A 16,374-nucleotide genomic window follows, 5' to 3' on the forward strand; every position below is an offset into this window, starting at 1 on the left:
GTTGCTATTCTTATAAAAAAAGATTATCTGTTTCTGTGCAGTTCAACATTATATTTTTTTCCCTGGGATAACGAAGGCCTGGTAGTTGACAGCATTATAGAGTATGGTTCCACAAAGGGTGCTTTGACGCATGTCACAGCTTCCAGTTGCAGATTGTTTTAATGTTTTGAACTGGTGTCCCCCCCCCCCCCCATGGTGTGCACTCCCCAGTTGCCAGGCTTTTCTGTGGGTACAGAGATTTAGAATGACTTCTTAAGGAACTGGTGAATAGCTGTGTGGCTCTTTTCCCTCTTGGAACAAACTTCTTATTTGTGCTTGTACTGGTTGTGTGTGCATTGGACTGTCATGTTGTCATTGCTGAAAAACTGTTTATGGGAGCATATCATCATGGCTAAAGTATGGCCGGGAATATACTTTTAGTGACCGTACAGCAATGCCTTTATTAAATGGCATTGTAAGAGTTCAGCAGTCTGCTCTGGTTTTAGATAGTTTTGTAAGATTTTAACAGTTAATTGCTCTTTTGGGTCATTAACTTTTCTTGATTGGCTACAAGGAAAACACTGATTCAAGCTTGTTTTATGTTGCATAAATCCAGACATACTTTTGAGGTTTGCTGGTTGGCATTTTGCTGCTGTAAATGTTTATTCCCTTCTTCCAATATAATCATATTTACAGCTGTGTGTTTTGTATGTTTTAATCAGAGATTGGTAACAGAAAACAGTGTTTTTGCATGTAGATGTTGGCTTTATGGATAAGAGAAAGAAAATTGTAAATACTGGTTTGTTTATATTCTATTTGTTTTAAAGATAAGATCATGCTAAAACTGTACAGTGTAGTTTTTTTATCCTTGCTTCCATTTACTTGTATAAGTATGGTATATGTGTGTGGAGGGCAGGGATGAGTTTGGATAATGTGTTTCCATGAGTTAGGGAAGATTCTGTTCTGGTGTTAACAGAATGGAAACTCTGCATGCAATTCAGTATGCTAAGCTGTATTTAAATGTCAGGCTAAGTGTTTCCTGAGCAAATAATGGAAATAAGATGGAAAGACCTGTAGGCAAATTTGACAGTAGTTTTGAGCAAAGCCACTCGCTTTTACTAATTGTTGTCTAAAATAAATTGTGCTTAAGAAAACATCACTATTTGGTAACTGCACTTTAATTTATACGTTTAAAAGGGAAAAGTGAGCAGCAATATGGTTTTCAAGAATTATCTTTTCAGATTTTTCTTTGGCCACTAGATGGAGACATTATCTCAGGAATTAGGCTCTTCAGATGTTTCAAGTCTTTCCCCTTATACTTTCCCCCTTATACTGCAGAAGATAGTCTTTAAACGTGTACTTTCAGAATTGTCTTAAAGCAGTTGTTAATCTGTAAGTCCACTTAAAGAAAAACCAAGTAAAATAAAGCAGAGGTCATCCGCTATGTTGGGGAACTTTAAATGACCTACCTTTGCATACACTTGATTGCAGGATAACTTGGAAGGAGAAATTGCATTCTTTTAATCATGAAGTTATTTCTAGCTCTTTCTGCAAATGTTAACTGTACAGCAATGGTAGTCATAAATCGGTTAACCAGTAATTGATTTAAAGCTATTCTGGCAAGCTATTAATTTTAGCCAGGGAGAGTTTATGAGAGGTTGCATATATCAGAATGGGACTCTTTGAGAGAAATAGTTCCAAGGAATATGAGAAAATGGCAGATGTTCCTGATGTGCACAACATTCTTCCCTGCTGTCACCCCCCCCCCTCCCAAGCAAACAATTCTGTGCATCGTTGCTGTGCTTGAAAATGATTCTATCAAAAACTGCCAATGGGGAGTCTTGCATTTAGCCTCCTGTTTTCTACTCCACATAGCATAGCAGATCAAGGGTTAGAGTTCGGTGGGTCACTAAGGAACCGTGTGCCAGATGAAAACAGAGTTTCTCATTGCTGTTTTTGCTGTCTTAGTTGCTGAGGTGGAGAGACCAGACTCTTCTTAAATTTTAGTGCTCAGTGGGGGGCAGTACGGGATGCTAGAATAGGTTTGTTTTCTGCCTTTGGTAAGGAAATGAGGTGCTGATTTCATCAAGGAGACAATTACCCAATCCAATCCTTCCTCTGGCTTCTTCCAGTGCAGGGCTCCTAATCCAAATATGATGGGGAACCTGAGTGGGAACATGAAATTTACAGTAGCCGAGGATGTCCTACATCTGCTTGAGAGCTGGATGTTTAATAGTAGAAAGCATTGATAGTTTTAAGGAATCTCTAACTCTAATTTTATATTTCGTTTTGTTTTCTAGGTGTCCACTGTACACATGGTTTCAATCGTACTGGTTTTCTTATCTGTGCCTTTCTAGTTGAAAAGTTGGACTGGAGGTAATATTACTCCATTTAAGCAATATATGGTGGTGTTATGTGAGCTAAATGTAGTTGTAGGATAGTTTAAACTAAGATTTTCAGCTTAAAGTGCCCTGTTCTCTTATTGTACAGTTTATAGGAATGCTAATTCTTTCCTCTCACAAACTGGCATAGATTTGGTTGTGTTTTATGATTTCCTACTGCCCCAGTGAACATGACAAAGTAGGATTGCTGAACAATACTTGATGAATTGTATTTAAAAAGTGTATATATATATATATATATATATATATATATATATAAAAATATAATGAATGAATGAATGAATGAATGAATGAATGACCTGTATTGTAACCAAAACAGTATACAGCTGATTTCAGTGAATGATGACTATGGGTCAAAAGGGGTGTGATAATAATCGGGGATCTCTATTAAAGGTAAATTGTGCATGCATACAGCTGTGTTTCTGTTCAGAACCCTGAAGAAATGGAAGAGGGTATATAACCCTTTATACCCTGTATTGTTTTTGTTTTCAAAAGAACCTTTAACTTGCTTTGCTATTATTGGCGGTCTTAAAGGAAAAAAATGTTTCAGCCTTGCCCTCCACTATTGTAAAGTCTCTGAAGTTGGGTTCTGCTCTCCAGCTAAAATAACTGGTAATTATTGACAGGGATTTGGATGCTTAATATTGGCATCTCTAGGTAGTAGATGCTTTGTCCTGTCAAGTAGCATAAAACCATGACAGGGGACTGGAAGGAGAGTTGCTGGTGTTCATTGGGTGCCTATCTCTTTCAGCTAGTCAAGTCTGTTCTGGATATGAAATCATGCATTTGAGTATAGGATTAGAGGGCATGTGATTTGTTTGTTGCATTATGTTCAAGGAATGTGAATATGAAGTAGATTGAGAATGAGAGCAACTTAACTATGAAATTCTTTTCAGGAGAAGTTACGATTGTTAGCGCTTCAGGAAATATTAATTGTACTTTCCTTACTTGTTGCAAAGGCTTTTGAAGGTGCTCTAAAGTATCTTACTGCAGCAAGGCAAACTGTGCTTAGATTACGGTCCTATAGAAGCAGCTTCTTTATTTTCCCAGATCCCTCTTTCCCACTTAGTTTGAAACACATAATAAGCCTTTTACCTGTGTGGTGGTGAGTCACTGCTTTCTTTTTCATGGCATTCTTGGCTGCAAACTAGTAATTTGATTCTAGATTGAGAAATAGTGCGTAGTGGATACTTGGAGACTGCCAGTTATGTGTGTCAATTTGGAAGCAAACTGATAGGAGCTACTTACCCTTTAAGGAGAAAATGGGAAACTGATCTTTGATGTACTCTGACGCAGGTTGCATGGCAGGAATAGTTTGGGTATGTGGGCCCTTTGTCGCTTATTTAAATTTGTTTTGACTCTCTTCATGGTGAATTAACTATGTCTGGGCTGAGGTATTCTTTTCTAATATAATCACTTTGAGAATAGTTTCAGTGGCTTCTTAAAATCATATTTCTAGCTTTAATTTTCTAGTGGCATGTTTGTTATGCTACTGAGAGGAGTTTTTCTCTTATCAGAAAATTGTTTTTCTCTATTTGTTCTTGTAAGCTGTGATTGCATAATTTGTGCATTGACAGATTTTCAACATGTCATGGAACTAATGTGCTCCTAGATTGCCAATGTAGAAGTACTAAATAATACCATGAATTCATAGAATTCATAGAATAACAGAGTTGGAAGGGACTTCCTGGGTCATCCAGTCCAACTCCCTGCACTATGCAGGAAACTCACAACCCGCTCATCCAGTGTAACCTGCCACCTCCTTGAACCTTCACAGAATCAGCCTCTCTGTCAGATGGCTATGCAGCCTCTGCTGAAATATCACCAAAGATGGAGAACCCACCACCTCCTGAGGAAGCCTGTTCCACTGAGAAACCACTCTAACTCTCAGGAATGTCTTCCGGATGTTTAGACAGAATTTCTTTTGAATTAATTTCATCCCATTGGTTCTGGTCCGTCCCTCCAGAGCAAGAGAGAACAACTTTGCTCCATCCTCTATATGGTAGCCCTTTAAATACTTGAAGATGGTTATCAGATCCCCTCTCAGTCGTCTCTTCTCCAGGCTAAACAGACCAAGCTCCCCCAACCTTCCCTTATACGTCTTGGTCTCCAAACCCCTCACCATCTTTGTTGCCCTCCTCTGGACATGCTCCAGTTTGTCTACATCCCTCTTCAACTGTGGTGCCCAAAACTGAACACAGTACTCCAAGTGAGACTGAAACAAAGCAGAGTAAAGTGGTACCATCACCTCCCATGATCTGGACATGATACTCAGTTTGATACAAAATCCTATTTGCCTTCTTAGCCACTGAGTTACACTGCTGACCCATGTTCAATGTATGGTCTACTAAGACTCCTACATCCTTTTCGCACATACTACTGCCAAGACAAGTCTTCCCATCTTATATTGGTGTAAATGGTTTTTCCTACCTAAATGCAGAACATTACATTTGTCCCTATTGAACTTCATTTTCTTTAGTTTAGCCCAGTTCTTGAGGCTATCAAGATCATCCTGTATTCTGATTTGGCCTTCTGTTGTGTTTGCTACCCCTCCCAGTGATCCCTCATCCAATCCAAATCATTTATAAATATGTTGAATAACACATGCCCCATGACAGATCCCTGGGGCCCTCCACTTGTCACTTTTCTCCAAGAGGATGCTGAACCATTAACAAGTACCCGTTGAGTACAATCTATCAACCAGTTATCGATCCACATGACAGAATTAGGATCCATACAACATTTTACCAACTTGTCAACAAGAATATGATGTGGAACCTTAAGCTTTACTGAAATCCAGATAAACTATATCCACAGCATTCCCCTGCTCCAGCAAGGTAGTCACTTTCTTGAAAAAAGAGATAAGGTTGGTCTGACATGACTTGTCCTTGTGAAACCTATTCTGAGTCTTAGAAATCACAGCTCTCTGTTTCAGTTGCTCAAGGATTGACTGATGATTTGTTCCAAAATTTTGCCAGCTGCAGATGTCAAGCTGACAGGTCGGTAGATACCCAGATCCACCTATTTCCCTTTCTTGAAGATGGGTACAAGATTCACCTGCCTCCAATCATCTGGCACCAGCACAAGACCGCCTTAGCTCTTCCAGGAGCTCATTCCACCAGCCGAGAAGACCCTGGCCCTGGTTGAGGCCAGGTGCACATCCTGGGGGCCTGGGACAACCAGCAGATTCATACCCACAGAGCGAAGAGCCCTGTGGGGAGCAAAAGGAGATAAGTGGTCCTGCAGATAGATAGGACACAGGCCAGTTATAGCCTTAAAAGTCAAAAACAAAACTTTGAACTTGATCCGGAAGCTAACTGCTAGAAGTTATTGAATACAGTGGCCTTAAAAGAAAACTTCTGATGTTATGGTGTAATCTTACCCTTCAGTATGCATTGTTTCTTGACTCATATTTCTTACATGTTTGGTTCTAAAAGGCACCCTGCATTCTGATAATGTTTTTAGTACACTGTTAACATTGGATCTTTATGGAGCTGCACTTACTGCAAGTGCCGTACCTAGAAAAGTCATGAACTCTAATGAATAGCAATGTCAGAAGCATGCTTATAGAGCCATTAAAAACCCAGCTATTCAGTTATTCCCTGTGTAAGAACTCTGAGGGTCATGTCCAAACTCCACATGTCTTTTTATTATTGAACAAGTATATTAAAAACAGTTTAATTCATTTTTATTTGTATATTATGCTGTTTTAGTAGTTGTTTTTATACCTTGCTTTTCACTTCCTAGAGGAGCCTTAAAGTGGCTTACAATCATCTTCCCTTCCTATCCCCACAACAGGCACCCTGTGAGGTAGATGGAGCTGAGAGAGCTCTGATAGGACTGCTCCGTCAGAACAGCTTTATCAGGGCTGTGGCGAGCCCAAGGTCATCCAGCTGGCTGCATGTACAGGAGCAGGGAATCAAACCTGGCTCGCCACCACTCTTAACCTCCACATGATGCTGTGAACCTTTTAATCAACCCATTCTATGTGGTTCATGTACTCTGTAAAACTGGCATTACTGCAGAAGTCTTATATTTTGCTCTAATTGTGTAAAAGCTCTCAATTGTGTAATTTAATAGTCTGCAAACCAAGTATTGAAGTGTAAATTGGCAAGTGCTTCAATTTTGCAGCTATCCATAGAACTAGTTTTGCTTCGGTCATGATTCGCTCTCCTGGCCTGCAAGTACGCGAGAGGTGGTAGGAATCGGTATGTGCGTAAAAGAGAGAGCTTCAACCTCTTGCTCCCTCCTCCCTGTCCCTGGGGTAGAATTCTACTGCTTCTCAAATTTTTGACCTTTAACTTCCCTTCAGTGGTTTGAGACCTTTGCACATTTGTGAGAGGTTACTCACTCCCCTCATCACTGCCTGTTTTTTCTGAGGTTGATAGTGGAGAGATTTCAGCATTCTTCTGTATGCGCCTTGATTTATTCTTGTGCATTCCTGATAGCATTTTACATTGTTTTAATTGCTTCACATACATTATATGAGACGTATACGCTAGTGGTTTTCCCGGAAAAATGTTAAAGATACTTGCTAAACTATGCATCTGGCAAGTAGTTAATTGGAGTCATTAAACTTGTTCATTAAAAGAATTTCTTTTAGGTGAGGATTATCCAGAGTAGGTTTTGAGAAATGACTCCCTTTCCTATATTGTTGCTCGGGAAGGTTATTTGCTGGCGTTTCCCTTATGGTACTTCCTAGTGTCTCTGCTTATTCCATAAGCAGATAAAGTAGGGAGGCTGTAGATGGACAATGAATGCTGAATAGTGTTTTGCTGCCTGTTTAAAGCAGGGTCATCCACCTGGACCGCCCTCCAGCTAATCACTGGTAGTATTCTCCTTCTGTAGCTAGCTAGCCTTTCTGCAAAGCATTTGTGCTCCATGCACTTACAAATGTCCTTCTTTGTATAGGTCTAGACTTTGCTTTTCTGTAGTAGAAGGACTAGATTGAAGTACCTTTGAGCAAATCTTGGTCTCTAAGGTGCTACTGAACTCGACTGTGGCTAGACTTTTGCGACTAGCTGTTCTGCTGTGCTGTGGGGGAAATGTATTTAGAAAAACTTAGTCTAAAATATAAAACCATGGGGAGAAGCTCATCCTTCCTTCACCTTCCACTTTCATACTCTCAGGTCAGTGACAAACAGTTTGAAAAGATACAGCATGTTGTTCTGTGGAGAATAAATTCCCTAGGTCCCCACTGAACAATCGGCAGGATGACAGATAAGCTACTAGAATTGCCCTGCACTACACCAATATGATGAATGGTTAGTAAGAATGGATTTCAAATATAATTTTGGTATAGCTGCCTATCAGTGATGTTGCTCCATGTTCCTAGCAATATTCCTGTTGACCAGAGTAAACTCTTGTCCTGTAGTCCCATGATGTGGCGGTATATAAATATAATAAATAAATAGGTCCATGTAGCCTAGTCTTGCCTACTCTGACTAGCATTGTCTCCACGGGGTCTGAAGTGGAGAAGTTTTTCTTGGCATCTGCTGCTTCAGATCCTTTAAGTGGAGAGGTGCAAGTGACTGAATCTGGGGCCTTCTTTGTGCAAAATGTTAATTACCTCTATTCCTTACATTTCTATTTAAACTTTCCTGCATGGAGAGCTCATGGAGCTGTGTCACAGTTATTTTTCTTGTGGTAAGTTGGGCTTGAGAGTGAGAGTTGCTGGCCCAGGGTGGGGTTGAAATGCAAACCTTCCTAGCTTACGGCTACAACGCTCTAAACCAGGGGTAGTCAAACTGCGGCCCTCCAGATGTCCATGGACATCTGGAGGGCCGCAGTTTGACTACCCCAAACAGTACAGCCATAGGGTTTCAGAAGTGATCTGAATGCAGCTTACTGAAGTTAGTGAAAAACCACAGCTATGGAATTTGTGTAGGTGCAATTTTGGAGTATTCTAGGCCTTCATGTGAGATTTGGCTGCCTCTTTCTTGCTGCATAGTTCATATTCTTGGTTCTCCGGGGTCTTTCTCTCTAAGTTCCACAGTTTCCTGCAGGCTTTTATTTTGTTATAAGGTGGTGGGAATAATGGTGGCTGCTGGCAGATGATAAAAGCAAAGTATCATGCATTCTGAAGTCTCGGTTCTTATTTTGTCGCAGCATTGAAGCCGCGGTGGCTACTTTTGCCCAAGCCAGGCCACCTGGTATCTATAAAGCTGATTATCTGAAGGAGCTGTTCCAGCGTTACGGTGATGTAGGAGATGCACCAGCACCACCTCCATTGCCCGAGTGGTGTGTTGAGGAAGAGGAAGAGGATGAAGACTTCAAGCCAGGGACCCAGGAATCAGAAGCTGGGTCATCTAGTTCCTTTTCTGGTAAAAGAAGGAAAGAACATTTGAAACTGGTAATGTCCAGAAATGAAAATAATTTGTACTTTAATTATGAATTACTGTCTCTGTTAATAATTTTATGGTGCTTGGTTCCTAGTACAACTTTTTAGAGTGGCATACACTTAGAAACTCATATTCACTTACTTTGCTAGATTGGATCATAGAATTGCTGCTGACCATGGGAAGATGGAGACATTTTTCACACAGTGTGGGAACTGCACATTTCTGTCTTTTGCCTTTTGTGCTTATGGAATGAGGTGGCTCATACCTGTTATTTTTTCTAATATCTGTGATCTGTCACCTATAGTCAAGGTAGGAGAATATGATCAGGTACTTCTTAGTTGACAAATTTGGACATAGAAATCATGTCCCCAGAACTGCACATAGTAGTCCAGGTGTGGTCGGACCAGTGCCGTATACAATGGGACTATGACATCTTGTGATTTTGATGTAATGCTCCTGTTGATACAGCCCAAAATAGCATTTGCCTTTTTTACCGCTGCATCACACTGTCTGCTCATGTTTAGCTTACAATCCACAAGTACCCCAAGGTCTCGTTCACACACAGTGTTACCTAGAAGCATCCAGTAGGCATGCTTTTCATTTTTCTGACCCAGATGCAGAACTTTACACTTATCTTTATTAAATTGCATCTTGTTCTCATTTGCCAATTTTTCCATTGTGTTCAGATCTCGTTGAACTCTGTCTCTATCTTCCGGAGTATTTGCCAGTCCTCCCAATTTGCAAACTTGATGAGTAGTCCCTCCACCCCCTCATCTAGTCTAGATCATTAATAAATACGTTAAAAAGTACCGGGCCAAGCACCGAGCCCTGAGGTACCCCGCTACCCACCCCCCTCCAGTCTGATGAAACACCATTGACAACAACTCTTTGAGTGCAGTTCTCTAACCAATTCCCTATCCACCTAACTATCTGAAAATCCAGATTGCAGTCCTTCAATTTATCCATCAGAACATCATGGGGAACCTTATCAAAAGCTTTACTAAAATCCAAGTAAATGACATCAACCGAATTTCCACGATCCAGCAAACCTGTTACTTGGTCAAAAAAGGAAACTATGTTGGTCTGACAGGACCTGTTGGAGACAAATCAATGCTGACTTCCTTGGATCACCAAATTGTCCTCCAGATTTTGCAGATCGCTCCCCTTAATATCTGCTCCATTATCTTCCCCACAACAGAGGTCAGACTCACTGGTCTGTAGTTTTCCGGGTCATCCTTCCTCCCTTTTTTGAAGATCAGAATAACCTTTGCTTTCTTCCAGTCCTCCGGGACATCTCCAGTCCTTAATAAGGTCCTGAAGATGATGGACAAGGGTTGTGCAAGTTCTCCGGAAAGTTCTTTGAGCACTCTCGGGTGCATTTCATCCAGCCCAGGGGATTTGAACTCATCCAGTGCAGCTAAATGCCTCTCGACAACCTCTCTGTCTATGTCAACCTGCCACTCAGACACTATCCCTTGGCTACTGCCATCTCTAGATGTGCCTAAACCCTTTGACCTGTGGGAAAAAACAGATGTAAAATAGGCCTTTCTGCTTTCTCTGCATCCTCCATTAGAGTTTGTCCATCTGCACCCAACAGTGGGCCTATTGCCTCCTTTACTTTACGTTTGCTCCTCACATAACTGAAAAATCTTTTCTTGTTACAATGGGCTTCCCTGGCCAATCTTAGCTCACTCTCAGCTTTGGCCTTTCTGATGATTGATCTACAGTGCCTAGTAACCTGTAGGTACTCTTCTTTAGAGCTTTGTCCTTCCCTCCATTTCCTGAACATTTCCCTTTTCTTTCTTAGTTCCTCTTGAAGTTCTCTGTTCATCCAAATAGGCTTCTTAGAGCTCCTGCAGTGTTTTCGTCTTTCTGGGACAATCATGGATTGAGCATGCAATAGCTCTTGTTTGAGTAGCGCCCACCCTTCACATGCTCCGTTCCCTTCCAGCATTCTCGTCCATGGCATGACACTCATCATGTCTCTGAGTTTATTAAAGTTTGCCCTACGAAAATCCAACATCCGCATCTGGCTACCAGCTTCCTTGCCCCCCCCCATCTCAAAAGGAATTCTGTGAGGACATGGTCACTTCCCCCTATGGTCCCCACCTCCTTCACCTCATCCACCAACTCTTGAATGTGACTATATATGATTGAACTAAAGAGATACAGGTTTACATGGGGGAGTGATAGGTAATTTCTTAGTATGTTTTGGCAGTTTAGTATGTTGGAAAATAAAAGCAGACACTTGTCTTTATGGTAAGGTTTGTCTCAGTAAATCAGTACTGCAGTTCAACTTTACAAAGTAAGCAGAATAGTCATTTAATGAAAGCATGTTATAACTTATTGCCTCATGTAAATTGACTTTCATATCACCTATGTTTGTGTGACAAATTCCAGGAGCATTTCTACTGCTGCTGGCATCTCTAACATTCAAGCATGAACTGAAGTGAGTGACTTTGGTTCAGTGCACTGTTACACTTCAGTGGTCCTCAGCATTCTTGACACAAGATAACACATTGCTGCAACTTTAGTGGAAGGTGCTAGCTTTTGGAAGAACAAAATAGAGGTTCAGAAAAGCAAGACTAAGTACTAATTGACAGAAAATAAATTAGACTTCAGAACTCTTTTTTCTTGCAGTTTAGTATTCTTCATCACTATTACGAAACATTATAAAGTTGAAGTTCCATGCAGCCAACTCACTCCCTACCTGATAGGCCCTTCCTTGGGGGTGGGCTGCTAATAGAGAGATACCATTCTGCCAATTAGGGCCAATCAGTTAATATTGCACTCTGCTTAAGAACAAGCAGTGCAAATTGTACTCTTGTCAATTAGGACCAATCAATTCAAATTGCAATCTGCCAATGAGGACCAACTGGTTCAAATTGCATGTAGATAACTCAATCCCTACCAGATTGGTCCTCCCTGGGAGTGTGCAGCCAATAGGGAGAGAACACTCTGCCAATGATGGCCAATCATGGGGCTTATCAGTCCTCTTCTTCCTCTTCCTTCTGCTTGCTGGGTGGAAGAGGTCTTGTCATCTTTGAAAGGCCTTGCTACTGGTAAGTTGCTCCATTCTCAGCCTCTTCTCACCCTTCATCGCCCCCAGGCAAGGGAAGCCAGCTGTTTCCTTTTCCTCCTCTGTTGGTCTCAGGTTTCATCTCTGCTGGAAGGAAGCACAGATGTGCTGCAAGGGGGACAGAGATAATCAGTATTTCAAAAACAGAATGCTAAGGGACAGGCAGAATGAAATGAATGTCTTAACTGAATCCAGTGAGCCAAGGATTCCTTCAGGCAGTCCAAGGGCATCAGGAGGTAGCCACTTTTGTGGCCTTCTCTGCCTCGCCCAGCCTTTGGGAAATATGGGGGAGAGGAAGGGGGCAGTGCCCCCCGCAGCCTTTCTGGGCTGGTCTTTGGAAGATGTAGGGGGAGGGAAGGTGGCAGACATCCCTCCATGGCCTACCTGGCTGGCCTTTGGAAGATGGGGGGGTGGATGGGAAGGTGGGGACAGTGGTGACCTATATAGACGCTGTTTTTTTTGGGTGCGGGTAGAAGGGCCAGTGTCCCTCCAAAGCAGCTGTTTTCTTCAGGAGAACTGATGCCTTCCTTCCTTCCCACCTCCCCTCCTTCCTCCTCCTTTTTTTTGGTCTCTTTCTCTCATTCTTTCTCTGTCTTTTTCTCTTTTTTTCATACTTTCATCTTCTTGAAGGTTTCCAGACCCCCACCTGGAATTTGCAGCCCGGCTGGCTGCAGGTAGAGTCAGGAATCAAACCCAGCTCTTGCGATTAGAGTCATTCTTTAACCACTTTGCCACACTGGATTGCAAGATTGAGTGGGGAGCAGGAGGAGGAGGGTCAGAACCCAGGAAGGTCATAGTGCAGGCTTATCTGCTAGCACCTGTTGTATTCCTGGTGCAACGGGCTTTGCCCCTTGTAGTTAAAATAAATATGTTAGTCAAATGTGGAAATGTGCTGAACCTTGCTTATGAAGTTGCTCTTTAGGTATGCAGATGCAGAGATAAAAACTGGTGTAGGTTTTTAACATGTACAGCCTGTAACTTTGAGTGAAAAGGCTTTTTTCTTTCTGAAACACTGTGCTGTAAAGAGTTTCAGGAGGTAGGCTTGGCAACATAAACAGTACACATTCATAATTTCAAAAAGGTCACTTGAAACATGCTGTGGTTCCTGAGCAGTTTGAAAAAGAAAATCAATTTTAGATAGTGAATACAGCATCGGGATGCTTTTCCAATATGGACATACTGTGTTCTATGTAAGGGATGGGTAGAGACAGATAAATTGGAACTCTGCAGGTTTTGTGTGATTTTTTTCTTTTGTATGTATATTGCATATATTGCTCGGTAGTAGCTGGTTGGAGCAGGATAATGAGGATCAGATTAATTAATGTAGAGTCAGTTGTACTTTTCTTCAATTCCCCTGTTTCCAGGGTAAAAACATCAGATTAAAGTGCATTACAGGCAGATTCCTAGAAGTTCTGCTTTCCCTATGTGAACAATTCAAGAGAATTCAGCCATGTAGTTTAGTGATTAGTGTTGGGTTGGGATCAGGGAGACCTGGGTTTATGCAACCATGAAGATCATGGTGTTGTGAAGAGACAAATGTTCTCCACCTCTCTACTCTGAACTCCATGGAGAAAGTGCACAAGATAAATTGGATATACACAAAATAAAACAGCTAAAGATGTTGTAGTTGATGGTGCTGTTTAGCAGCTGACTAGCTGGAATATTACTGTGCCTAAATAAGATGCTGATTGGATTGAAATATAGAGTTGTTTCCACTGGAACTTCCTTTGAGGGGGCATATTTCTTCCCTCTCCTACCGCCCCAAATGTTCCTCAAAGTGCTGTCCCTGCCTCCCAGGATCGGCATTTTGGGGGATATCTTGGCCTGCAGTGATTAGAGGAAAGTATGCTCCATGGGTAGGAATGCTGTTGGATCCAAGCCGATGTTATTTTCATGGCAATCTGCCCATATCTTTTCATGGATCATTGAGTTTCAGCTTTTCATCATCAGTGATGCAACAAGCCTTTTTATTTGGTTTATTGTCATAGACCTAATGGTTGGATGCAGTAGACATTAAAACAGTAGTCCCCAACATGTTTGAGCCTGAAATTCTGACACAATGTAGTAGGTGCAGCGACAGAATTGCTGCCATAAAATGACTGTGGGGGGAGGGGGGGAGCCAACCAGCAGAAGATGGCTGCTGTAGCTCACCTTCAATCACATGGTGCCAGTCCTTGTGCTGCGGTGGCAGCTGCTACCAAAGCAGTGTTTTTAAAAATCTGCACATACAATCAGAATGCTTAGTGGACAAAAGCCCCACCTGGCTATTGGAAGGCACCAGGAGATGTGTCAGTGGGCACCAGGGTGCCCACAAACACCATGTTGGGTACCCCTGCATTAAAGAGTCTCTTTTGTAGGATACTAATTTTGAAAACTGTTTAGAATCCTTCCCCCGGACCTCCTGCCTCCTTAACTTGGCTGATTGTCCATTAGTTCACAATCACCAATACTTCTTTACCTCACCATTCCTTTCCTTTCAGTAACAGAATTATTTGACACATAGCGACAAGGGTTTTTAATTGTTGGGAAACTGTAGCCTACCTATATGTATCTAAAACTGCTAACGCCATTCATTTGACTGGGGTAGTGCTTAATTGAAGGTCATCTGCATGTTAAAACAGGATTCTTCAGATCTGACAATACCATCCTTGTAAAATATAAAATTATATTGCTGTGAGTACAAATTTTAAGTTAAATAAAAAGTGTATATATATATATATGTAAATTAAACCAACTCCATATAATGTAAGTAAATATAAAAATAAATAAGTGCAAAGTTAAACTCTCCGTGTTGAAATCTACACAGTCATAGATTTCCATATTGTTGTACCAATGTATTCTAATACTAAATCTGTACATTTATTTTTAGGGTGCAGTGTTCTTGGAAGGAATCTCAGTTAAACGTGTAACTCAAGTGACGTTACAGCCAAAGCTTGGAGAAATACAGCGCAAATGCCAACAGTTTGCTGGATGGAAAGGGTATGGGCTTTTAAAAAGAAAATATAGGTTGCTACATTCTAGAAATGTTTCATATATATATATATGACACATATAATAAAAAAGCTAACAAGTAAGTTATCAAAATTGCTGGCTTTTGTGGATGCTAAATTACACAGGTTGCAAGAAAAGTTCAGAGGAGGAGGGAAGGTTAGTGAGGTCAAAATCCACCCAACACATCTATTTCCAGTTTTTAAAATGTATGCATTCATTCTGTTCATATTCATATGCAAAATCTTGATTTTTTTGTCACTTTGCTACCGTTGAGTTTACTATTAGAGAGATTGATGATTATGTCTTTGAAACTAGGTGGAAGTTGTTGGATTAATTTAAAACATTTCTATACTGCCTTTTCAATGCAGGAACCCCAGGGCAGTGAACTATAATTTGAATAAAGTAAACGCACACATATTCTTAAAAAATACAAATATGCAGGAAGGAGGGCTAATAAAAGTCAGTGAGGGAATTTTAAACACACACACAAAAGGAAGTTTTCATCCACTGACTGAAAACAGTGATAGAGGGAGGCAAACAAATCTCCAGAGGGGGAGAGCTTCATGTTGCAGTGCCATGACCAAGAAGATCCTTTCTTAGGTTGCCACCTATTTCCTCAGGTGGTGGAAATACCTGAAGCAGGGCTTCTGAAGATGACTGAAATAGACAGGTAGGTTCCCATGAGGAAGTGGTCTTTACATTATACTGGTCCTAAACCATACAAAGCTTTAAGGCTCAATACCAGCATCTTGAATTAGGCCCCGAAGTTAATTAGGTACCAGTGTAGATAGTACAAAATTTGGAGTGATATGGTTGTCATGACCGACTAATCAGTATTCTGGCTGCAGCATTCCGTATTAGGATTGTGCGCTTCCTGCGTGTGTGTGCCGACTGGCACATCGACACCAAGAATGCCCCTCCCCCTCCTGCACTTCAGCGCTGGCTGCTTCGAGCTGGAACGGCCGCTTCGGTGGCCAAAGTACACAACCATATTCTGTATGAACTGTAGCTTCCAGACAATCTTCAAGGGCACATTGTCATCGCCTAAACTAGATGGAGAGCCAGCTTGGTGGTATGGTTAGGAGTACGGACTTCTAATCTTCCGAGCCAGGTTTGATTCCATGCTCCCCCACATGCAACCAGCTGGGTGATCTGGTCTCACCACAGCACTGATAAAGCTGTTCTGACCGAGCAGTAATATAAGGGCTCTCTCAGCCTCACCTACCTCACAGGGTGTCTGATGTGAGGAGAGGAAAGGGAAGGCGACTGTAAGCCGCTTTGAGAATCCTTCGGGTAGAGAAAAGCGGCATATAAGAACCAACTCTTCTTCTTCTAGATGTTATCCGATAGGAGATTCAGATTCAGCAGCCCCCCCCCCCCCCCGCCCCAAGATACAAATCTGCTGAGAGAGTGCAGCATCCAGAACAGGGCACATCCCAGTTTCTGAGTCAAACTTTCTTCCCCACCAGTAGCACCTCTGTTTTGTCAGGATTAAATTTCAGCATGTTAGCCCTCTTCCATCCCAGAACTGCCTCCAGGCACCTGTTTACAGTTTCCACTGCCTTCCTGGGAACTGTTGTAA

The 16,374-nt window shown here is 41.6% G+C and overlaps 1 protein-coding gene across 3 annotated transcripts in view; it reads left to right on the forward strand.

Annotated features, from left to right (window-relative positions):
* Positions 1-16,374, forward strand: part of RNGTT (RNA guanylyltransferase and 5'-phosphatase) — a 210,564-nt gene that overhangs the window by 18,061 nt on the left and 176,129 nt on the right. For all 3 annotated transcript variants that reach the window (XM_077304532.1, XM_077304539.1, XM_077304548.1), the window contains 3 exons: positions 2,280-2,355; positions 8,490-8,733; positions 14,671-14,780. In XM_077304532.1, coding sequence (XP_077160647.1) covers positions 2,280-2,355; positions 8,490-8,733; positions 14,671-14,780 — 430 coding nt within the window. The remainder of the gene's footprint in view (positions 1-2,279; positions 2,356-8,489; positions 8,734-14,670; positions 14,781-16,374) is intronic.

This window comes from Paroedura picta, chromosome 1, assembly GCF_049243985.1.
Source record: "Paroedura picta isolate Pp20150507F chromosome 1, Ppicta_v3.0, whole genome shotgun sequence".
Taxonomy (NCBI): Eukaryota; Metazoa; Chordata; class Lepidosauria; order Squamata; family Gekkonidae; genus Paroedura; species Paroedura picta.